At 39.3% G+C, this 25804-nt stretch overlaps 1 protein-coding gene across 1 annotated transcript in view; it reads left to right on the top strand.

Moving 5' to 3' along the window:
• The window catches only part of Sorcs3 (sortilin related VPS10 domain containing receptor 3), a 627874-nt gene that overhangs the window by 593067 nt on the left and 9003 nt on the right, over positions 1-25804 (top strand). Inside the window, exons 19-23 of the mRNA XM_087907815.1 lie at positions 1728-1914; positions 7271-7404; positions 18924-19047; positions 20631-20743; positions 24255-24386. Coding sequence (XP_087763941.1) covers positions 1728-1914; positions 7271-7404; positions 18924-19047; positions 20631-20743; positions 24255-24386 — 690 coding nt within the window. The remainder of the gene's footprint in view (positions 1-1727; positions 1915-7270; positions 7405-18923; positions 19048-20630; positions 20744-24254; positions 24387-25804) is intronic.

Genomic DNA, 25804 nt, shown 5'->3' with positions numbered 1-25804 from the left:
TTAATTTACATTTATAAACTCAAAAGTAGTTGACATTGTGTGAGGGTCAAGAGAGCTCCCGTCAGGATGTTTTTTTGCATCTATGTTGCCATGGCGGGAGAGGTTCTAAGTGAGAAACGTGACCAGTGCACAGTCCTGGGGCAGAGGTTTTGGCTTTTGCATTAGTCAGAGGGTTTTTTTCTAGTAGAGGAAAGATTTTTGGATCACAGATTAAGGAAGTTCAGCCCATGGTCTCTGGTTGCCATAGTCAGAGCTGAGGAGTCTAGTTGGAAGAGCTTCTTTGGTCATGGTGAGAAAGAGAGAGTGGAAGAGAAAGCAGAAGAGAGAGCACAGAGAAAGAGAGAGCAAGCATGAGCAACCAAGCATGAGTGAAAGAGTGAGATAGAGACAGACAGACAGACAGACAGAGACAAAGACAGAGACAGAAGCAGACAGAGAAAGAGACAGAGACAGAGAGACACACAGAGAAAGAGACAGAGATTTAGGTCCAACTTCCTAAAGTTTTAAAACATGACACAATGGCATGTCTAACTGGACACCAACCTCTAACGAGATTTCCTGGGCATCACTTCATATCCAAACCTCATCAGTTAATAACTGCAGAATATAATTCTCTCTTTGTTCCATCTCAATCTATAAGCAGATTTTTAACCTTATTCATTCTATACCTTTATTTTATGGTCTATATTATGCATTTACTCAAAGTATTGATCCAGTATGAGGTGTTTAATAAGGATGGGGTTCAGTATTGCCCCTGAAAGGCTAACAGTCAACTTTGAGGTGATAAAGCACCCACCTGATCCACTGATATCATGTCAGAGGCAGTGTCCAAGGTGTGCTTGGACTTCCCAGAGGCATAGACATCTGTGTGACTGACACTTCTAGTCTTGGGAGAAAGGGTGGCTTAGACAGTTTTAGGAAACCCTAGACAAGAAAACAGAAGTAATTTATATATCATGCAATATTCATCTCTGGAATGTAAATAATTATGTACCCCTTTTTGTTATTTTGAATATGGTGTTTAATACATCTTAAATGACTAGCATAGATCTTAAATTAAATAACTGAAATTAAGAATAAGAATAATGGAAATTATGGCATGATAATTAAAGGAATTAGCATTTGAAGTAAGCTAGCAGGACTCAAAACTTGGTTTTTTCCTGCTGTTAGCTGTGTGGCTTTAATGTAGATAGTATTTTCACCTCCATTATAAAAGTGAGGACGGTAATACTTTCTACTGTTGTTAGAAAGCAATACTTCCCATTACGCAAACATGACTTACTTCCCTCTGGATGTTCATACATACATATGATTACACTGAGAAATGGGCTCAAAGCTCAACTAAAAGTTTTCTATAACATAAAGTTGAGGGGACTAACTGTTTGGCTTGTTGTGAAGGTATGTAACAGTGCTAGCCATTACTTTATTGCTGTTATTATATGACACAGAAAAGAAGGTTTGTGAGAGTCTAGAGTACTTGGTCTTTCCATATCAGAACATTGGATACCCTCTTCCTAACCACTATTGCCAGAGTCCTACCAAATCAAGCAGCCCCAAAGTTGCACATGCAGATCCTCAGCCCTTGCCCACAGCTCTTCATGAATATTAGTTTGTGCTAAGAAGGCATCACTGTAGGTTGTCAGGATTGAAATGTTGAAGCTGTGAGAACTGGTATCAAATAAAAGTCAAGCATGAAGGGAACCAGACCAATTTCTGTTTGCTTGCAGGGTGACCTCCAAAGGACCAACATCCAGCTTGACTTTGGGGATGGAATTGCTGTGTCCTATGCCAACTTCAGCCCCATTGAGGATGGCATCAAACATGTGTATAAGAGTGCGGGCATCTTCCAGGTGACGGCGTATGCAGAGAACAACCTTGGTTCTGATACAGCCGTCCTCTTCCTACATGTGGTTTGTAAGTAGCAATGAGCAGTCCCCCTGCCCCCACGCCACTCCCTTTTTAAACCAGTTGGCAACTCCATCTGTCCAGATTTTACTTTCTAGAGTTTCAGAGCTAAAGTCAGGTTCATTGTGGCTCCTAAAATCATCCAAGTCAAAACACTGAAATGCACATCCAGCTATAATTTAATTTCACTGTGCTGAAGTAGATTGCATATTTTAAATGTATCGGCAACATTACTGAGGTTCTTTACTTTGTACCGCCATTCTGATAGGTTGGTGCACATGCATACTCTCATGTAGATAAAATGTCTTTTCCTTTTGCTTTCGAGATTCCTGAAAAATAAATAAAAATGGAAGCCCATCCAGATGATGGTCCTAGGTTCATTTAGCACACTATGAGTAAAAACTACAGATGTCAAGCTAAATGTTCAGCTCTGTTGGAAGAGCCCAAGGAGGGTCTGAAAAGCACATGTTTCAATTGCTTTCAAGAATTGAATATGATTTAAAAATAACGATTTTCATACATCCAAGGTTATTTCATGTCCATTGTATTGTAAATAAAATTTTGTGTTGTTCTGTAGTCAGCTTCAATGACACTGTCTGCTGCTGGGTTGAAACAGCATTGAAGATTCTGAGATATTTGTTTGTAGTGACTGCTTTTTGTGTGTTGCCCATACTGAAACTTGAATCACGTTAACTGAAACATAAACAATGTTGTTTCTAGACTGTGGACTCAGGGTATGTTTGAGGTCGGCTGACACAGATTCACCGCACCTCATCAGAAATACTTAGGGGTTTAAAGACTTCTCTAGTCTTTGTTTTAGAAGGAGCCCTTCCAATATCCATGAAGAAAGATATTCCATCATGATACTCAGAGCAATTGGCAGTTGAAAACTTAGGATTTTTGTTTACTTCTGTATTTTCCTTGTAAAACTTCCAGGCTATAATTGGCTCTGGGTAACTGAAATTGTGCCAAGTGAAAATGGATCAGCAGGGACCACTGTGTATCCCATAATGTCTTTCTAGTAATATGCCACATAAAATGAAAATTATATGTTTGAAAGAGTTGAAGTGAATAAAAGAAACCCGTTCCTTTTAATGACCCACTGATTGTGTACATTCTTGTATGTGAATAGCACATTCCTAAAGGGCTTCTGGCCAGCAGTGAGCTATTTTACCTTCTAGTGAAAAGTTTAGCAGTGATATATAATAAAAATGTATAGGAAGCATCCTGGACTACAGATCAAATATATCTCTACCATGCCAATCTGTAATACATACCTCTAGCTTAATTCCAATTTTGAAATGGCTTAAGTCAAAGCACTGCCTGGCCTCACAGGGTTTGGGGACCAATAGAAATGAACTACACAAGGCATGCCTATCCACTCACTAAATCATTCTGGAAATAGCTATTGAGTTCTTAATGTGTGTAAGGAACTCTATCGGGCACTTAGAATCATCAGTATAAATATGATGCTGCCCTTGTGTTATTTTCATTCTATTTAAGAAGAGCTACTTTAAAAAATGAGTCATAAATAGACACAGTGATGAAGATCCAGATATACCCAATGCAGTCTCTCTGTTCCAGCAGCGCCAGAATAGGAGCCCATATGAGTGCTGTGCACCCTTCTTCATTGGTTCAGGCTTTGCACTGTTTGAACCCTGACCATAATCCTTTAGACTACCTAGCCCTTACAAAACTTGAATTCTTCATCTTATCCCTTAGATTAAAAGAAACCTAAGAATCAAAGTGGGAATCAAAGTAGATGGTGTATATGCTAGGAGTACCCAAGACCACTCCTAGGCATGGCAAGTCACTAGGCAGAAACATAGAGGTTAGTACATAACTTCCTTCTTGGGTATATTTTGTTCCAGAGCAGATAATCAGATCTAGCTCAGCAAAGAAAAAGGCTTGAGCTAGAGAGATGGGTCAGTCAGTAAAGTTTGCCTGCCGGGCAAACATTGGGATCTGAGTTTGGATTCCCAGAACCCTCAGAATGCCTGTGGTTGTGGTAAAGATCTGAATCGTAGCACTTGGTGGTGGGGTCACGTGAAGACTGGTGGATCTCTGGGGCTGTTTGGCAAGCCTTCTTAGCCAAATCAGTGAGTGGCAAGTTCAGGAAGGAGTTCTGATGCAAAGAGAAAAAGGACAACACTTCTGATGCCAAACTCTAGGTTTCATGAACATATACACACATAAAAGCATGTACATATGCACGCACATACAAAACATATATAAGCCACACACACATATAGTCACACATGACATGCTAATTGCTTTAGCAAGAAGCAGTAACATGTAGGGGGCCTTCTACCAGAGAAACTTGCTAAAGATTTGAAGTCCAAAATTTGTGATGGTCACAGAGTCACTATCTGCCTGATATAAGCCAGACTTCCAACCTCTTAATAGAAAGCAGATATTGTGAATAAACTAATATATTGTTTTCAAGGGAACAACTCTTACCAGGTAATTATTTGTTAGAGCTACTCTCAAAGCCAAGTTCCTAGATACTAGTCCAGGGCCAAGCTTGCATATTTTTGTGAAGGAGGGAAATTTCAGGAGCATGTTATCATATGTGTTCACAGTATGGAGAACACTGCTCCACACCTAGCTTACCATATGATAAACATATTAACATATATGTTCACATTATGGAGAACAATGCTCTACACCTAGCTCACCATATGATAAACATGTTAACATATATGTTCACATTATGGAGAATGCTGCTCTACACCTGCCTTGCCACGTGATAAACAGTACAGGTTGTTACGGTAATTATTAGCACTTCCTATTGACTTTCTGCCTGATACTTCTACTGCAATTTAAAAATGAAGACAAAGAAAAAAATAACTTTACATTCCTCTGTTCCAGACACTTAGACCACACGTTACGCATGCAGCCAAGAGTCAGGCTTTGTCTACAGGTTGAAAGAACAATATATTCTAGTACACACACACGAGAGAGAGAGAGAGAGAGAGAGAGAGAGAGAGAGAGAGAGAGAGAGATAATATGCCAGAAATGGGTTTATACTGTGGTTATGTGCAGGAAAGAGGAAATGTTCCTTGAAACTTTTATTGTCCTCATAATTCCCTCCAAATCAATCATGGCTGCATTTCCCAGACAGTTAGTACAGTGGAAACTGCTCTTGGCCTCACCTTGGGCCATTAACTAACAAAAGAAGTTGTTAGCCACCCATAATAACCAATTTCACACAGATTATTGGACTTCCGTCAAAAGCAGAAGAACTATGTGACAGAAGGTTTTCTTTCCCATCCATTCAGCTCTTTTCTCACTGTTCAATAATCTGTTCCCACCTCAGAGCCAAGATCTGGCTCAGGATCTTTGCAATAAAATCTGCTCTAAGTTATTGTTTGCAGTGATTAGTTTTGGTCAAACATGCTTGACATGAAACCAGAATAAACGGGACCATGCTAGTCACAGAAACTCTACCAGTTTTATTTCTGACATAATCTTAGGAAGAAGAAAGTTATTTTGTTGCCGTTGGGTGTCAGAGAGCCCTCTAAGACTTGCAAGTGACTTTCCAGTTTTACAGTCATGTACAATTTGGACAAATTGTGAAATGCCTAAGGGTCTTCTGAGGCAGCTTGAGAAGAGCTGCATGCCGTTTGGGGAATGGAGTGAGAATAGGAACATTGGCTTCTAGGATGGAAGAGCCATCTTTCAATCAAGGGAAGAATGGAAGACCTGGACCCAGGCATAAGATTCTGTGGTACTGAGTAGATCACCATAATTCTCCTCATCCTCCTAGGCTAGCCTCCTCCTTGTCAACTATCTCGCACTGGCCAGAGGAACACAAATCATTGAGAGATTTTCTTTACCTTAACTATTAAATATGAGTAAGAAGTTGCTGAAGGAAGTTGCCAATGTTTTCTCGCACCTTGTGTTTCTGTGGCTGACATCAGGAAGACCATGTAAAAATAATACAGGTTTTCTCATTTAAAAATAATTAACGTGTCAGCCAAATGTGTATATGAAGTGTCAGGGTTGAAATCGTGTGCTGGTAAATAATCTTGAGGTGCCATATGTCTGGAGTCAGGGCAGAGAGCTGTAGGCAGGAAATATTTTCAAGCTATAGATGGATGGATGTTTTTATTTTTTTCGTCTTATTTTTAAACTGACAGAAATCATATGTTAATCATGCATAGCATGATGTTTCTCAGACACATTCATAAATTGTGTGATGGCTCCATCAGTCTAATTATCACAAACATTGCACCCCAAACTTACTTTTTCAATGGTGAGAACTCTTAAAAATCTGTTTTTTAAATATTTTCCAAATGCAATACATGTAATTAGCTATGCTTCACATCAGAGTGCAATAGACTTCTAGAATGTATTTCATATTCTTTGACCAGAATCTCTCCCACCCACCTCTGTCACCCTCTGACAAGCAATATTCTATTGCTTTCATTTGTTAGCTCGTAGATCCCACATATGTGTGAGAGCATATGAGATCCATCCACTCTGTGCTTAGCTAAACTCCCCTAAGATAGAACCATGTGAGCACATACATGTTTTCTTAAATGTCAAGAAGAGAATATCTGACAAGCCTGAAAATCAGAATCTCCCAGATGTAAAATGAATAGGCAAATGATTCTCTGCCAGTATTTTCCTCTCCTCTCTTTATTTTGGGTGAAGTAACAAGTGTCACTTCCATCTAGACTTGGTTCATCGACATCCTTTTACTGGATGATGTAGCTTAGAGCACAGTGCTGTTTATGTTTTCTGAGAAAAGGGGAGAAGCTGTGTTATTATCATTTTGGAAGCCTGATGTTTGCTTCTCCTCTAGTTTAGACAGCTATGTTCTTCCCTTTCTGTAAAGTAGCCTTGCAAGCCTCTGAGTGGCACTCAGTATGTCCTCCAGATGATGAGGCACAATGGCCAATTGTTAAAGTGGATGGAAAACAATTAGCAACTGAAGATAATGGAAGAGCCTTCCATATAATTCTCTGACCTCAAGTCACAAAATGGGCTAATTCTCAAAAATAAAACAGACTGCCGTTTATCATTCTATTTAATGGATAAGTGTCTAGTAAACTAGCTTTATCCTTCAACTGAAGTTTCATAAGTATTCAAGGTGGGTGGGCTCACCAGATGCAAATTCAATTCATCTGTCGCTCAAGAAATCAGAAACTGGATTTGAATTTCCTGTTACACCTCTGCTACAATTAAAGAACATACACACACACATACACACACACACCAGCATTTTAGGATTTGTGATCATGGCTTTTTTGTTTACAGACATAGTCACAAAGATAGAGATTAAATGTCAATGCTGTAAAAAAGTTGAAGGATTTTTCTGGGAATGTAAACACTGTCTTTCCCTCTCCTTTTCCTTTAGGTCCAGTGGAACATGTTCACCTTCGAGTTCCATTTGTCGCCATAAGAAACAAGGATGTGAACATCAGTGCAGTTGTGTGGCCGAGTCAAATGGGGACTCTTACCTACTTCTGGTGGTTTGGCAATAGCACAAAGGTTTGACCCTCTATCCTCGGTATCAAAGTTGATCTAGATTCCTATATTCCAGTCTATTAGTTTGCAGGAACTGAATTGTCCCAATAACTGGCACATAGTGAAGTTAAGAACACACAGAACTGAACAAAATATGCTTCCTGGGGTAGGCCTTTACCTTAGTAGAGAAACTTCAAGTAACTGTTCAACAGGAAGAACACTTTGGGAAATGGTACAAATTTGAAGGCTCTTTTTCTTCTATTTGAAATCTGTAAAGAGTCATCGAGTCTGCTTTGCTTTAGTTCCTGGCCTTTCTACCAATATGGTGCATAATAGCAGGGGCATTGCTTGGCATCTTTGAGACTGAGAGTTCGCATGGGTCAAACACAAGCTAGATACCTAGTTGTCAGGGCGGGAAATAAAGTTGGATGACATGTAAAGTATCCTCATCAACACCTGCCACGTGCTCTGCCACACAAGTTGCTTTAGGGACAGTGATGAGGTGGCTGTGCCTTAGAGGAAGAAATAAGAGAGATTAACTGTTGGAACTTTGGAAATGGGCCTACACTCAGAGTCTGTTGATGATGATGCTTCTGTCAAGTGCCGATACTCAGAAATATTAGACCAAAAGATCATCAATTGCGTTAATGTTCTCTAACTTTATTGGTTTTTAAAAAGCAATGTTTAGATTTTAAAAATAGTATGTTTATTTATTTATTTATTTGGGTGCAAGCTGCAAGGTAGCATGTATGGAGGTCAGAGGACAATTTGCAGGAGTCCCTTCGTGCCTTCTACCTGCCATGTGGATTCCAGCAGTCGAACTCAGTTATCAAGCAGCAAGCTTCTATACCTGCTGAGCTGTCTCAGGGTCCCGAAACTTAACTTGCAAAGCATTTCACATTTACAGAGAAATTGAGAGAGGCATGCAGAAATTTCTTCTGTTCCCTCTTCCCACCAGTGTACAGCCTTCTTCTTTATAAACACAATGCATTTGTTATAGTTGGTGAACTTCATATGCAGGCCATTATCACCAAGAATATAACGTTTATATTAGGGGTCTTTCTTTGGGTTAGAAAACAAAAGTAAGATACCAAGTATTTGAGTTTCTCCACAATCATCTGCCACTAGGATCTGTTTTTTTATTTGATAATATCCTGCAGTTAGACTCATTAGTTTGTTTTCTTTACAAGTTGCATTGTTTTTCAGTTAGTCATGGGTATTTAAATAATTTCTATATTGTTTCATGATTCATGTCTTGATAGCTCACTTCTTTTTCTTTTCTTTCTTTTTTCTTTTTGGTTTTGGTTTTTATAGACAGGGTTTCTTTGGTGTCTGTCCTGGAACTAGCTCTAGTAGAGCAGGCTGGCCTCAAACTCACAGAGATCTGCCTGTTCTCCATTCTGAGTGCTGGGATTAAAAGGCATTTAATCACAAAGGGCATCAGATTTCTGTGGAGCTGGAGTTACATATGGTTGCGGGCTGATGTGTGGGTGCTAGGAATTTAAACTGGGTCTTTTGAAAGATCAGTATGTGCCTTTATCCACTCAGCCATCTCGCTAGCCATTGCATCTTTACCTTCCCAGCAGTGAAGCCCAGCTTCTCCTACTCAATATTCTCCCCAGCTTTTGATTGTGTTGGTCTGGACTTTGTCATTCCTCCAGCAATGCAATGGTATCGCATGTGAATGTGCATTTCCCAGATGACATATGGAGAATGTGCTCTAAGCCCACTGGCCAGTTTATATTGTGTTTGGTGGAGTGTTTATTGTTCTAAAGAGGAAGAGAACTGGTCAGTTGTCCTCATCAAATTAGACCACAAAGCCAAATATGGACAAGTTGAACAAAACAGCCATAGACGGGCTGCCCATGCATGCTGCAGCATTGCCAGGGCATAAACTTCATTCATTTTTTCATTCTATTCTAAAACCAAGATGCTTACTTGACACTGTTTAATGTTTCTTAGATTTACCCATATATTTTGCATAACAATTCTTGTACCTTTTGCAGATATATCCTTCCTGCCTATTTCACATCCTTGATAATGTCTCTTTCAAAGCGTAGACATTGAAATTTAATGAAGTCCATCTTATCAATCGCAGGGTGCTTTGTGACTTTGATATTTATCTACAGTGCCACTGCTGTATACAGCAGTCCAAGTTTTATCCTACATGATATTCTAATATTTTAAAATTTTTTGTTTTACATTTAAGCTCACAATCCATTTTAGTTCCTCTTTCAGAGGAGTAAGGCCTGTGGCAGGGTTCCTATGCCTGGGTGTGCAGCTCTCCTAATGCTCCAACTTAATCTCTTGGAAGCTCTGTCTTTGCTATGTTTTGTTACCCTTCCTTCTCTGGCAAAGATCACATGTAACCCTGTGTATTCCTCCTCATGATCTTTTGTCTTCCTTCCCTGTTGCCATGCCGTCTTGCTCGTTGTTAAGTTTGTAGGAAGTCTGAAGTACAGTGAGTCTTCCTTTCCACGGACATGGAACGTCTCTCTGCTCGATTGCTGAGCCCAGGATTTTCTCCAGCAGAATTTCATAGTCATATGCAGATCTTGCAGATAGCTTATTAGATTTATGGCTAAGTCTGACATTTCATTTTTAGTAGTGCTGATGCAGATGGCATTGATTTTAATTAAGATTTCACCTATGCAATACCAGTATCTAATAGAATGATTGACTTATGTATATTCACTCTAAATCTTGAAACCTGGTTGCATTGAACTAAGACATCGCAAGAGTTTGTTTGTTGTTAATACTGTTTTGAAATTTTTAAAAAATACCTTTTTGTTGATTCTTTGTGGATTTCACACTGTGCATCCTGAATCCTGATTTCATTCATATACCTATCCTTTCATATTCTTCCTCCACCCTTGCAAGCTCCCTCATTCTTTTAGGGATCCTATGACTATTTCTTTGGATTGTGTGCTTCCCACTTATTTCACATCGCTCGCGCGCACGCACACACACACACACACACACACACATTTGTACATACACAGTGACTAGGCTCATTTGGAATTGAGATAATATCTCTTCTTCCTAAAACTGTTAGACTAAGATAAAACCCTTGTAAGTTAGGTTCTAATTTATTTGTTTCTTCTAGGGACAGATTTTTTAATAAGCCAAAGTGTACTGATGTACTTGGAAATTATCCCTTATCCCCCTCACTGAAATAAGCACAAAAGCACATTTCTCCAGTATTTATGGGAGACCCTGGCCAGCTCCTGTCTCTAAATTTTACAAAGCCATGAAGGCCTCCTATGACTCACTGGATCCTCCCTGTGGTTTTAACTATCCTACGTTTGTTTACCGTGAAAATCTATTATGTCCTTGATGTTGCTTATCCTGGCCAAGATAGTAATTTAAAAATAATACAAGAAACATGCCAAATTCGGATGACTTGGATACCGAGAGGTAAAATAAATAACTACTCAGTTACTAGTTTGGAATGATGCTGTGATTTCTACCTCTTTCCTCACTCCTGAGAGGTAAGGTTGGGAGGTGCCTCCCTCCTGATCTGGTATAGAACGACAGCATAATACGACAGAGGGTGCATGGGCCTGGGACTTAGAGTCATGAGTTATGTTGCCAGAATGGCTCTGTCTCAGATAATCCTGGATGTTTGACCTTGGTCGGGTTGTTTGTCCTAAGCTGTCATTCACCCACTCTCTCATCTTGCCTATTGTGAAAAGTAAGATGGTGCATATTTAAATATCACTACTACATGGTCAGCAACTGGATGCATTACTCATTGAAACAGATCTATTAAAAATGATGGTAAAAGAAAAGATTCATGGACCCAGGGGACTTTCAGTTTGTACTATTTCTTCTTAGAAGCTTTAATTTAACTTTGTAGTATGAGTGATTAATCCATTTGCATTTCTGGATTTTTTTTTTCAGGATGGCAACAGATAGTCAGGTCTATACTAGGTACAATAGAAAGTCTCTCACAATGTATAGCCATCATCCCAAGTTGAAACACATGATTAGTTGAAGAAACAGACCTCAGACTCGGGAGCCCTAAATTCATGAAGCCTATGTCATTACTCAGCACAAGAATGCTGCGCTACTGGGAATGTTTATCCCCTTAGCGTTACTGAGCAGTCATTTTTCTTTAAAACTCATACGATATAAAAAGAAAAGAGGAATGAGAAAAATCACTGAGGAGAAAGTTTATTTTTCCCCTGAGAATGTGAGAGTTTGGCTTCTATTTGGGAAATTATTTTCTATTAATGTACACTTGCTTTGTCATCTTTACTGAGAAACCACTGTATATAATGAGCCAATTCTTGGATGAGTCTCAACATCAAATTTACTTGGCAGACAACAGAAAGCTAAAGATGCAAATGCCAATGTCTTTGGGTGTCTATTTTCTCTTGAGTGCTGACTCTAAAATATGAAGTGCCTAATAATGGTCTCTATATATTTGATTCAGAGTAACTAATGAATGGAAAAAGAGATTGAAGACTCTAGTTTTGATTACTCTGATAATTATATATTAGCTTGAGTTATTGAGTCTTTCTGTCTGTAATCAGGGAACTAGCATTTGATGCCATGGAGTCATGCATTGAAGTCTCCCTCACACATACAGATGTTATGACATATTATGAGAATTTTAAGTGCATATTGACAATGTAGTTTCAATTTTTTAATTGATCACTGGAGGTATTCCTTTTGATAAGAAATTCCCATCCAGAAGCCTAAAAATGGAGTGCAGTGTACAGGCCTCCCATGACACAAGGGTTAATAGCAGTTGATATTTGTTTCCAGAGAACAAAGCTAGCAATACCTGAAAGCCAAAAGTATAAAATAATTTCAGAATATGACAAACTTGGGTTGAAATCCAGACACATTTTTCTTTGTTTTAGTCCATTGGTCAAAACATTTACTTTCGTTGAGTCTCAGTTTTATTAACTCTCAAGTCAAGTACTAACAGTAAAAACTACAATTGATTATTTTCATGGGCTTTAAGCAAAGAATACTCATGAATCACATAGAACATGGCTAAAGTTTTGGGAACATCAGACATTGATACATACTGATGACATTTAGATCTAGGAATAAAATCTGACAGGGTTGTACAGGTCATATAACTGTCTACAAAAACAGTTACTTCCTGCATTTGAAAGAGATGCATTTTCAGTGCTTTTTGTTATAACCATTATAGAAACCCATTAATGGAGAAGGGGGCCACATTACACCATAACTTAACCAATGATCACCACAGTGGGCTGAAAAAGGAATGCGTGTTTTGGGATGTGTTGGTGAGTGTGGTCAACTTCAGATCTGTTTTGCTCACTTTGACTAGCAAAATTCTCTTTAAAATGAACCAATTCTCATTTATTTATCCCTAATATTTGCTTTATTTTCTCAATATTTATTATTTTATTTAATCATCAGAACAGCTTTATTTATTTGATCACCAGAAACCCCATTTTATAGGGGACACATAGGCTGGGAACCTTGGAAATTAGTTTGGTGTGTGTGTGTGTGTGTGTGTGTGTGTGTGTGTGTGTACCACATGAAGTAGGAAAGTTCACTCAGGTGGTTAAGTTAAATAAAAATATTGGTACAAATAAAGTGATCCTCTAACTCTGTAGTCAGTTCTTATTCTGATGCTATTAATATCAGGGGTAAAAGGCATAGACAGCATTATCCCTACCTTCAAAGAAACTGTGTTCCATCTGAAAAGGCAAGATGAAAACACATAGAGTAATTGGTGTGGAAATATGATGTAAAGATAAATAGAAAATAATGAACATTCCTGAGACCCAGCTGTTGGCTTCCGTACTGACAGAACTATCAGCAGGGGACATGAAATTGTATCAGGTCCTCCACAGATCTTTCTCAGAAGCTGCTTTTTCTACTAGATGTGAGGAATACAAAGAAGTGTAAATTCCATTTCTCGCCTTCAAGAAATGTGCTCTATTTGATAATATGAATTTAACATCCAGGAAAATGAACAAGAAGGGAAGGCAGTGGGAGCATCCACATGCCGGCCAAGTTGGGCATCCTAGGTAGTGCTGGATGCAAGCCTTGTGAGGCACAGAGAGTGTCACTTGCGGAAATGGAAATGGTCCTAAGCAGATCTTGAAGAAGCAGCAGAGACGAGGCATGGAAAGGAAAAATTTAGGTGTAAAAGTTAATCCTTGCTAGTGAATGTATTCCATGTGTATTAAGTCTGTCAAAACAGAGCATTCATTTGGGCAGACACTGGAAGAAAAACACTTAAACCTGGAAGGATCAGACAGATTATAAAATATTATATATATATATATATATATATATATATATATATATATATATACATACATGTTTAAGGTAAGGTGATAAGAGATAAAATTACACAGAGCTATCATGAATATGTCATGCTTCAACAGAAATATTTCTCTCTGTGTGTGTCCATGTGTGCGTCTCTGTGTGTGTGTTTGTGTGTGTGTATGTTGTTTATGCATATATGTTAAATCATTTTCAACTCCGAATTTTCCCATCAATCTATAGTTATAACACAGCTATGAAAACTATTTTTCTGTATTTCTTTCTTAATTTTGTGGGTGTTCAAGTTTCCTTCCATGGTTCTGTGCGTGGTATGCCCACAATTATATATCTTGCCTTTTCATTTTATATGATAAGCACTTTTCACACACTGCTGTGTAATCTCTGCAGAGTCTCAGTGAGGCAAGTATAGTGTTTGCATTGTTTGTTCCGTTTGCTGGTGGAAGATGTGAACGAGGTGCACATGTTAAACTGCAGGGATTGTGAGTGGTGCGACATTCTCACGACCTGCTGTGTGGACTGCGGGTGGAGCCTGTATCCAGAGATTGCCCTGCAGCTCACTAGTCCATTAGTCAAGTGGAAATCTTATAACTAAACAGTTTCTCAGAGCTTTTATTATTTCTTGCCAGGCTCGGTTGGATAATTTGTGACCTGTCACATGTGAAGGACTCTTCACTATGAGGCATGCAACACAAAGCCTAGGCAGGTCGTGAGGTATTATTCTAAGGGGTCCACTGCAAGCTGGCTCTGCAGCTAGGACAAAGCAGAGGCAGAAAAGTCAATCGTCTGCCTGCTGGGTTTGTGGGTCTCTGAATGGCCAATTTGCTGGGATTAACAGAGGTCTGGCTTAATAAATGTGTCTGCATGCCTAATAGATTTGAGTAAATGAACCTTAAAATACTTGATTTAATTTAGCATTGGGCACTCTACATCAGTGGCCAATGAAGAACTCAGGGATCCTGTTGACTGTTCCAGCTTTGTGGGGAAGGTGAAATCAGCCATGTTGCCATAACCGCTGATGAAAAACAAAAGCAATTTGGGAAACAGAATTGGCTTCTGTATTTACCTAGCATAGATGCCTGTCTGTGGCCTGCCACCCAGAAACCAAGCATCCCCATCCATCAGCATTTGTTTGCTGTGGCTGTATGCCCCGACTGGCTGCTGCCATGGCTTGCATTCACCCACCTCTGATGAAATGCTCCCTTTGTCCTTCAGCCCTGAACCCTCTCTTGGCTCTGGAACCTAGGGAAGCAGCCAGATGGAGACAAGATAAGATTTGCTCGGACAGGAGGGCATCAGCTTCTCTCAGAGGAGATGCTATTGATCAAATGCCACAACCAGCTAAGTCTTGAGATAAGAAGGATCTTCTGGGGAGGGGAGAGGGCCATAGGTCCCACTTAGAGCTGATGAAGATGACAGGGAATAGTGAAGACATCCAGAAGAAACTAGGAACAGAGAGAAAAGTGCTGAGCAATGGAAGGACTGCTAAGAGGCAGCAAACAGGACAGAAGAACAATTGAAGATATTCACCACCTGAGGGACGCATTCAGAGTCTAGAAAAATAAAAACATTCCTATAATCCCTTCTAAAAATCTTTCACCTAGTATTTTGTGATAAAAATTTCGGCTATACAGTAAAATCATCAGGATTTTGCAAGGAACTGGATGTAGTTCCTTTCTGCACACATATCCACTGTGTGTAGTATGCTAATTGTATTTGTTATGGAAATGTCAAAAGTCTATCTCTGCATTACTGTCTATACATTCATTAACCTTGATTTTAAAAATTTATTTTAAAGTAAATTTAAGATTATGTGTTTTGTTCTAAATCACTAAAGCTGCAAATCATTGACTGTGGCTGTTAGTTTCTTAAAAATTTTCCTCCTTGGGGAATAAAAAATATGTGTCAACAATGTAATGTATGAATCTGCAGTGTGTATTTACCGTTTGGAAAGGCATTCACTTGAGTGTCCTACCTGTTCTGATGCCTTATCACCAACCTTCTCCAAGTTTCCTTTACGATCTCAGCCAATCTCCGTCATATCTGAGAGTTGCCTGCTGCAGATCATCATAAAGTGCAAATCATAAAGTGCAAACTGATCTCTTTCACCTCTTGTGGCTTTTGACAGTCCTACATCTGTATTTTTATGGGTACCTATGTATAATTATGCATTAATATTATTTTTTTATTGTATAAAGATCCCGTGGTTAATTTTTATTTTCTCATTGGTAAATTTCTAGACTGCCCATATTTTCAGCTGATGTGAACAGCTGCTACGAATTTCATTAAATGTACATGCATGTTTTCTCTTAACTAAATTCCGGAGACTACAGTGGCAGATCATGACATGTAAAATGGCAAATCACTATGGGAAAGGTTCTCACAATTTCTAACAAACCAAACTTTCCTCAAAATGGTTGCAGTTCTTTTCTATTTCTACCAAAATAGGATGAGATGAGAGTTCCAGTTTGCTTTGTATTTTCAACAGTGTTTGGCATTATAATTTAAAAATAACTTTTAACCATTATACTATTACATCTTGATGTCTCATTTTATTTTCAAAGAGGGAAGGACTCTGACTCATAAGGCTTAATACAGTGTACAATAGTAGTAAGCAGAATGTACCCACAGTCATTTGTCAATCTCTTAGACCAATCTCGGAATGTCTTCTCAGAGATAACCTAACTCCAAACGTTCATGTTTTAGCCATAAGTTCTGTATTTAAAGACACAACATACCTATGGGACACTATGAAAGCAGTGCTAAGAGGAAAGTTCACTGAGTGCCCAATTAAAGAAAACAGAGAAAGCACACATTGGAGACTTAACAGCACACCTGAAAGCTCTAGAAAAAAAAAGAAGCAGACTCACCCAGGAGGAGTAGAAGACTGGAAATAATCAAACTGAGGGCTGAAATCAACAAAATAGAAACACGGAAAACAATCCAAAGAATCAATGAAACAAAAAACTAATCAAATGACAGAGAGAGAACACGCAAATTAATAAGATCTCCCCTCCCCTTCAACCCTCTCCCAAGGTCCCCATGCTCCTAATTTACTCAATAGATCTTGTCTTTTTCTACTTCCCATGTAGATTAGATCCATGTATATGTCTCTCTTAGGTTCCTCATTGTTGTCTAGGTTTTCTGGGATTGTGATTTGTTGGCTGGTTTTCTTTGCTTTATATTTAAAAACCACTTATGACTGAATACTTGTGATAATTGTCTTTCTGTGTCTGGGTTACCTCACTCAAAATTATGTTTTCTAGCTCCATCCATTTGTCTGCAAAATTCAAGGTGTTATTTTTTTTTCTGCTGTGTAGTACTCCATTGTGTAAATGTACCACATTTTTCTTATCCATTCTTCAGTTGAGGGTCATTTAGGTTGTTTCCAGGTTCTGGCTATGACAAACAAAACTGCTATGAATATAGTTGAGCACATGTCCTTGTAGCATGATTGAGCATCCTTTGGATATATACCAAAAGTGGTATTGCTGGGTCTTGAGTTTTACGTCACTGTTCTTGTCATTCAGGAGACAAGAGCAGTGTGGTACGCATAGCCTCTCCTTTCACGGCCGTGGATCTTCTACCTTTCCATGGCATGAATGACACTGCCATGCAGAGCCCCAGCTGTCCTCAGCATACTTCTCAAAGTAGGACTGTAGGGTTGGAGAGATGGCTCAGCATTTAAGATTATTTGCTGCTCTTTCAGGATTTAATTCTTAGCCCCCAGTTCTGGTGGATCTGTACCCTCTTTTTGCCTCTGCAGGTACTGCACACATGTCGTACACAGAGTACATGTAGGTATAGCATATACATGCATAGAATAAAAATAAGCCAAATATTAAAGAATCAGGACTCTAAACATACATGGCATCATGGTGTGAGTGACAGATCCATTTCTACCTTATCCTTTGTTCATCTCCAAAGGCACACGGGTGCCATTCTGAAGCCATATGTATGATAAATAATGCCTACACCTCAGGAGCTGTCTTCAGCTGAGGGAAATGGCATTTCTTTATATATTCCCTTCCTTTTTTATTCAATAAAGAGAGAAGAAAATATATCAGAAGCTTGGGGTAGTATCTCTGATTCTGCCCAACACCTATGAGCCTGATCATGAAGGAGTGCTATAGAATTTGAAATAGAAGAAATCATATTAGTTCTTCAGAATCCCTGTCGAATATGGTGAGAATAAAAGGATTTCAGTCTTATAGAAAGAACACTGTCTAAAAACCGCATCTTTGGGCCATTGCATTTCTCTGGGTGCCCATATCCAGCCAATGATGAATACACTGTGGGGATTGGCAGATACTTACCCCCCCTTAGAGAGCAGTTCTGTGCATACTTCAGCAAGCTACATTATCATTCTGTATCTTGTTGTCCTTGTGCGTGGAAAAGAAGAGGGAGTCTGCTCATCTGTGCTTGAAGCATTTCTTTGTGTGCCTTAGCCCAGCCTCCAGCTGCTATCCCTTACCTTCCACAGCACAGGGATCATGAGAAGACAAGGGTCTTAAGAAAGCCACTGGATACTGACTCCTCCATCTCAAGCTCTGCCTTCCCTACCTCAAGAACTTTCTTGCATTCTGTTTTTCCCTTTGTCCTTGATAAGTCTCTATCTTTTGCTAAGTCAGGAGGAAGCGAAAAGAAAACTAAATCACAACTTATTATATATGCATGTGTGTACATTCTCAAACTAATAAAAATGGGGAAAATGCTTTGCAAGGGAAAACAGACATAATTCAACAAAAAAAATCAATCATAAGGCCACTGGATTTGTTTTGTGTGTGTTTCCAGTTATAAGAATGACACTGTGCTTAAGTCAGGGGATACTGAAGTAACAGGTCACTTCTTTGAAATGTCCCTGCAGCCCAAAGAAGCATGGTGTAAAACACAAGGGACGTTGGGTAGTGACAGGAAGTTATTCCTTGATCCAAGAGTCATCAGATACCGGCACTAAGAGCTGATTTTATTCTGCCTAAGAGAAAGAACAAGGGTGATATGACAACTCTAGTGTCACTCAGTGTTCAGGTTTAAATTTTCAGAATCTTAAATTGATTAATACCCTTTCTAGTTTCTGGAGATATAACCAGAGTTTGGGGAAAACAAATAAAATTGTTAGTTTTTTTCTTTTTCTTTTTTAACTGAAGAACTCCTGAGAGCTGTCATTCTCTGAATATGCATGACATTCTGAGATTTACAGGAAGGGAAGGAAACTTGGTACTTCATGGAAGTCTGAAGGGATCTTGCTGTTCTCTTTCTTGCAGCCCCTCATCACCTTGGATAGCAGCATCTCTTTCACATTCCTTGCAGAGGGAACCAACACCATCACTGTGCAGGTAGCTGCTGGGAATGCTCTCATTCAAGACACCAAGGAAATTGCAGTGCATGGTAAGCTCTGGACATGGTCATCTGATGCTCTCTTATGTTCAAGTACTTCTCTCCTCCTATACTAGTACCAACCATAAACTACTTTAGAATTTGCCAGCTTCTAGGGAGAGCACTGAAGTCCACCAATATAGACTTCATTGGATATAGAAGTAAATTTTTTTTTTAAAACAAAAAGCAGATCACGGCTAGACATCTGTTGTCCATTGTGGAGATACACATTTTGTGGTATATCTAGATCTCAACATGTTTGGAGTACTTATTAGACAATGACATTTACTATAGTTAAAGGAAAGGGAAAGTAGAGGAACTGTAGAAGAAGCTAGATCTGATGATCTGTTAAGGGGTTGCTTTGTATGTACATCACTTACTGTGTGAAATGGGACAAATGATCTCCAAACCAGAGAAGTAATGCCTCCCACCCTGTAGGACTTACAGCTTGGATAATGAGATGACCTATGCAGAGTAACATGGTTTTCCTTTTTGGAATGTTGAAATTCCAGCATCATTGTTTGTGAAGGCTTTATGATGATCCTAAAATCATTAGCTTATATAGCTATATACACATCATATAGATCATGAAAGTTGAAACAAAACTGCCTAGAAGAATAAAATAGAGCAAAAGGAGTGGTTAGAAGAGGGGTCCTCTATGAAGGGATATGTGAATCTATAAAAATTTCCTTATGAAGTTTAGTACCATACACTATGAAAGCACAGCAATAAAAATGAATATAAGCATATATGAAGGCAGAGAAGGTGGTACACGGAGTTGCCACCACGATCTAAACCATGAGGAACAGTTTCTAATTACAACATTTATTTTAAGTGAAATTAATGATCCTATGCTTCCATCCCTCAGACCTCCCAGGAGTGTCCAGACGGCCACTATGATTGTAGCTGTCTAGAAAGTTACATGAATGTATGTGAACCTCTGACCAAGGCATATTTCTCCAACTTTGCGCCAGTGAGTTCTTTTCTTGCCTCTTTGCCAGCTGACCACTGGAGCCCCTTATTGGGACCTGAAGTAAATATTTTTTTTGTTGGAGTGTAAATGTTGCAATGAAAGTGGATACATCAGAAATGCTGATTTTCATGAATTAGCACCAAGTGGATACACATGTGTACTTCCAAACCAGGTCAAGAAATCAAGTATTACCTTACACTTCTAGAGACAAAGTTTAACCTACTTTTCACACCTGTGAGGGATTTTTAGAGAATAATCAGCAATGGAACTGAGGTCAGAGAGCTGAAAAGCATCCGTCCCAGCCATTCCTGATTGCTATGCTCTGGTCTGTCTCTCCGATACACAGAAGGGAGTTCAGCTCTCCTCTGGGATTCCCTGCTGGTCTTTCATTTCAACCAATATTTTTTATATGAGTTAGCAACATGAGGAAGAGCACAAATCTACTCTTGGTAGGCAAATTCCTTTCTTTTCGGGAGCCAAAGAGCAACTGAAAATAAGGAAAGGTAGCTGAAATCTTGTCAAAGAGAAGTGGTTTCTAATGTACATGGCTATGGGTCCATCGCCCATCGAAGCCTCACATCTCACTCTGCCAGCTTCACCTGCGCATTCTGTCTTCTTGCAGAGTACTTCCAGTCACAGCTCCTATCATTCTCCCCAAATCTGGATTACCACAATCCTGATATTCCTGAGTGGAGGCAAGACATTGGCAATGTTATCAAGAAAGCTTTGGTTAAGGTAAGTTGACTGTATCTTTGATTCTTTGAGACAAAGAAGAGCAATAAATGACAGAACCAAGATTTCAAAATTCTATTCCAAAGAAAGATAAGGATTATTTATCCATATAGAGAAAGATATAAAGAAAAGTCAGAATTGGGTAAGGAGGAGCAAAAAGAGGAGACATGAGAGAGTACAGCTGGGAGTGGAATAGAGCCTAGTCTAGTGTCTGAAGAGGGAAATTGGCTCGGTGTTTGTCCCAAGTATTTCTGAGACAGGGTCTTGACATCTTGACACTCTTAATGAAATGGATAACAGCTTGATGAATCTCTACTAATTTTATGCATTTATCTGCAATTTGCCTATGATTACGTCCTTCTTAAATAGATCTTTAAGTTCACTAGGTTACCATTGTCCACACAGCTAAGAAACAGAGCAGCCCACCAGCGAAATGCAGCTATAGATTTAAGTCAAAGTTACATTTGCTGTGGGGAAAATAAGAATGTTGTTAACAAGTCGTGGAAATGTATACTTGAATACAATAATGAGTAAAACATTCAATTTAAGTGGATAAGTAAGTTTAATTAATGTGGTATTAGTTCTGTAATGTAGAGGCATAGCCAGCATCTCCAAAAAGCATGGAGAAATGTGTGACTTTCCTATCCTGGAGATAGCAAGGCTGACCCATGCATTCAATTCAATAGATATTTCCTGAACTATTGAAGTGGTTCCAATGAAGATATTTGAACTGTATTTTAAAGGATGTGTGCCAATTAATAGGGAAGAGATTTTACCTTTCATATAGAATAAATAGTACATGCAAAGCCAATTCCTGCTGGAAGTGCTCAGTATTTTGCAGAAATGACAAAGAGTTTGGTGTGGTCAATCTCTATCTGATAGGAGAACAAAGTGGTCAGTAATGAACTATAGTGGTTAAATCATAGTGTGAAGAATCAGAAGAGCTAAGTTGTAGGCATCAGAGGATGTGAAAAGTATGATGTTCCTTTAAGTAGAAAATCCTGTCAATAGATATATATGCTGGGCACCTATTGCTGTGGCAATGCAGAAGTAAGGATGCTTAGGCAGAAAGGGCAGAATGTGGAGATGCTTTCAAACAAATACAGGGGTTGTGTAGATCATGGCAAATTAAATCACAAAGAGAAAGGAGACAAGGGCTCATGAATATAATGAGCAACAAAAGTACTAGGAACTTGTAGGTGAGAGGAAAGGAAAACTTTGTAATCCAAACAATAGATATAAGGTGCCCTTCCACTAACTACTTTAGGACTGTGTAGGGGAGAATGTATTGGGGAACAGTAATGGGTTTTGATCATTTGATGTGAGTTTGGAAGACATGAGAAATGACTGCACGAACATGAACAGTTGGGAATGTGGACCTGAAGTTCAAGCAGAGGTTCAGGATGAAGCAGTAATGTCTGAGCCAATGCTGTAGAGATCACTGACAGGTTCACCTCTTTGCTTTGTTAGGTAATCCTCAAAATGCTGTGGGATAATGCTCTTGTACACTGTAAAGATTTGCCACTCATATTGGCTTAATAAAACAACAATTGGCCAATAGTCAGGCAGGGAGTATAGGCATGGCAACCAGACTAGGAGAATTCTGGGAAGAGGAAAGGTAGAGAGTTAGACACTAGCCAGATGCAGAGGAAGCAGGATAAGAATGCATTACTGAGAAAAGGTACCAAGTCATGTGGCTAAACCTAGACAAGAATTATGGGTTAATTTAAATTTTAAGATATATTTAATAATAAGCCTGAGCTAATAGGCTAAATGGTTTATAATTAATATAAGCCTCTATGTGTTTTTTGGGAACTGAATAGATGCGGATCAGGAAGGGCAGAGCAGAAAGTTCTGTCTGTAGTGAAAGGTTTCACTCTTTCTTGGACTCTAATACTTGCTATCTCTGGCTGATGAGGAGAAGGCCTTCCTGCTCTGTATTCTAGGACTCTGTGACTTCCAGATATTTGGTGGTCATGCATTCCCACACAATACTGATATGTCTGGAAAACCACCTTGGGAGTGCAATGCCTTTGTGGCTGGTAGATTTTTTTAGACTTTATTGCTGTTTCTGCCTTTCTTCCTGGCTCTCTTTAGTTTATAGTAATCCTGAGAGTTAGCTCCAATCATTAAGCCTAGTTCTACATAGGAAATAGAGCTGAGCAAATAGGCAACAATCTACCCTTCTGCCTCCATTCAATTCAGCAAGCATCATTGGTTCATTGAGTTTCTACCATGCCAAGCAACTTTGGAATAGTGAAGTATCCTAAAAGATTTTCAGGAATGCCTGGGCAAGCACACACTTAACATCTGTCAAAAAAAGGACTGCAGCTAACAGATGCAATCGTAGGCAATGGTGGCCATGATCAGTGTCCCTGAAGTGTGGTGGCAATCGTGATTTGAATAGCCTGGAAGACATCACTGCAGGCAGATGGTCACATGAGAATCCTTTAAGTGAGGTGGCATTTCAGCTGAACCACACATCCTCTGTCATATTTATATTGAGAAAATAGACATTGTTCTTAATCAAAGAGCATCAATGCACACAGGAAAGAATAATCTACAGTAAAATTTAGTTCATTTTCACCCATTTTTTTTCCATTAGAAGCTTGGCTCTTTTAAATTTTTATAACAGAATTCAATAAAATCAGATGCTCAAGAATAGAAAAAAATTACCCATAATCCCATCTTAAGATTTAGAATATTTTTATAAACTTGTAATGAAAGAATTATATAGAAATAAAATGAATATGCAGCCATTATAAGTAACCACATAATCTCATATAGTGTTCAACATAGAATAATATTTTCCCATGTGATTATAGCAGTATTTTCTTAATTTTTGAATGGTTTATTGCTATGTATGGTTTTAAGACATTTTGAATCATTTCCTTAGGACTAAACATGTTATGGAGGCAGGTTGAAGAACATGACTATTTTTTTTGATCTGAAATAAATTCTTTTGGAAAGCAAATTGATGATGGGTGTCAATTCTTTTTCATGTTGCCAGTTCCAGTGAGTGGCTCTCCTTCCACTGTAGCCACACAAATAATTCTATTAACCTCAAAGCATTCCTACTTTAACTGGAGGAAGCCAGTACTCTTCTGCTCTTACTTGAATTCGCCACGCCCCCCGCAGGTTTCTTCGTGACTGCTTACTCCTCATTTGGACCCATTCTATTCAATTTTGAGCTGCTGATCCAGTTTTCTCAATAAAAGAGTAGAAAATTCAAGATGAACTTTTGTGAATGGTCCCAGTCAATACCGTTGCAGAACTCATTTGCAATACTCTCTGAGTTTCAGGAAAATTGGAAGTGAGAGCAGCGAAGGCAGTGGTGTGTTAGATGGCAGCATGAGGGGGAAGCAGAAGGATAGTCTGGGTGTACACTGCAGCCTGGGTCTGGAATACGACATTTTTAAAACCTCATACAGGGTCTAAGGGTGTGACTACTCCATACCTGGTCTATGGAAGGCTGGCACTTAAACCCTAACTCTTTTCTTTAAATGTTTTGCAGGTAACCAGCGTCCCAGAAGACCAGGTTCTCGTGGCCGTGTTCCCAGGTCTCCCCACCTCAGCAGAGCTTTTCATCCTCCCACCCAAGAACTTGACAGAGAGGAGGAAAGGCCACGAAGGGGATCTAGAACAAGTAAGTCAAAGACTCTCAACTGGGACACCTGCCACCACACCAGGCTTTGTGTTAACATAAAGTGGTCTCTAGTCGAAGAGCAAGAGCAGCCTACCAGCCAGCCAGTGGCTCTTGTCCCAACATCTTGGATCTTGAACAGTCATCAACCCCATGCCTAATAAGCAAGGATAGAATAGTGTCCCGGCCTCACTTACTCCAGTGTGTGGCATTCTTGAGCCTTTCATGCCCTCCACTGATGAAGGAGAGAGGGAGAGTGGAAGGGACAGATAAAAATACAGAGAGAGGCAGACAGGGTCATGCACACTGGTGTTTCCCTGTCTGTTTGTGGGAATAAGGTCTTTAAACTGCATGGGCTCTAGAGACGCTGGTCAATGTAGTGTTTCTGGAGAGGAAACATATTGCTTTTAGACACTTTTCTTTGGAAAAAGATGGTTTTTGCTTTGACAAAAGAAGCATTATTTCCAAAGTGGGTTATGACTGACATTGTTGGACACATGGTTCTTGTGATCAGCACACAGTTCTGGAAGAAAATGGGCTCTAGTCTGCTGTTTCTTCCCATCGCTTTTGCTTCCACTGGGGTATGGCTGGCTGCACGCTCTGCTGCCCTCTCCTCTCTCTTCATGATGCTAAGTCAAGAGAAATGGCCATAAGAAGGAACAAACTGCTGAAAGGCTGTGTGATGTAAACACATTTGCTCCTATGTGGAGTAACCATTGCACAGACTTTTGCTTCCTTCTAGTTCTCACCTGGCTTGGGTGACACCCATCCATAATACTCAGGCAGAAGAAGTGTTGGTATCCTTTTGTCTGGACTGAAGGAATTCTTCACATCACAGGGTGTATGTTAAAATCACTCAAAAATAAATCCATCTTCTTGGTGTACATATCACTTTTCTAAACCTTCATTATTCTGAAATAGCAAGTAGCAGGCATGAGCTATATTTGGAAGCTCCACTCACCATCCATTTAGATAAACAGGTAATTACAGTGATGGATAGCAGCTGTGATATTAAGGTGTGTCCGAGCAGATAAGATTTGGAGACAACAGGCTGAGTGAGCCTCAGCTTTCACGTGGGAATCAGAGAGTGATTAAATCAGTGTTGTGTGTTCTGAGACTTGCTGTGAAAAAAGTAAAGAGGAAAAATTATCCCTTAAAAGGAGGCAGCCGCTTCTTTGATGTTTGCCTCCCATTGTCTGTGGAATAGAATATGCAGAGGATTGGGATGGGGTTCTGCTTGGGCTTTAATCCTTGCGGGTGCCTCTATACCCAGTGTGTTACCTGATCAGATTAAAGAACTAACGATGAGTTGACATTCTTCCATTGAACCCACAACAGGCCTCTACTTATAAAGGCAGGGATGAAAGAAGTCTGAGTTAGAAGTTGAATGAAATACTATGTCTGCTGGAGCTCTCATTCAT

The sequence above is a fragment of the Myodes glareolus genome, chromosome 7 (assembly GCF_982192425.1).
Source record: "Myodes glareolus chromosome 7, mMyoGla1.1, whole genome shotgun sequence".
Taxonomy (NCBI): Eukaryota; Metazoa; Chordata; class Mammalia; order Rodentia; family Cricetidae; genus Myodes; species Myodes glareolus.
The sequence above is the reverse complement of the archived record's forward strand: the minus strand, read 5'-3'. Positions and strand labels throughout refer to the sequence as shown.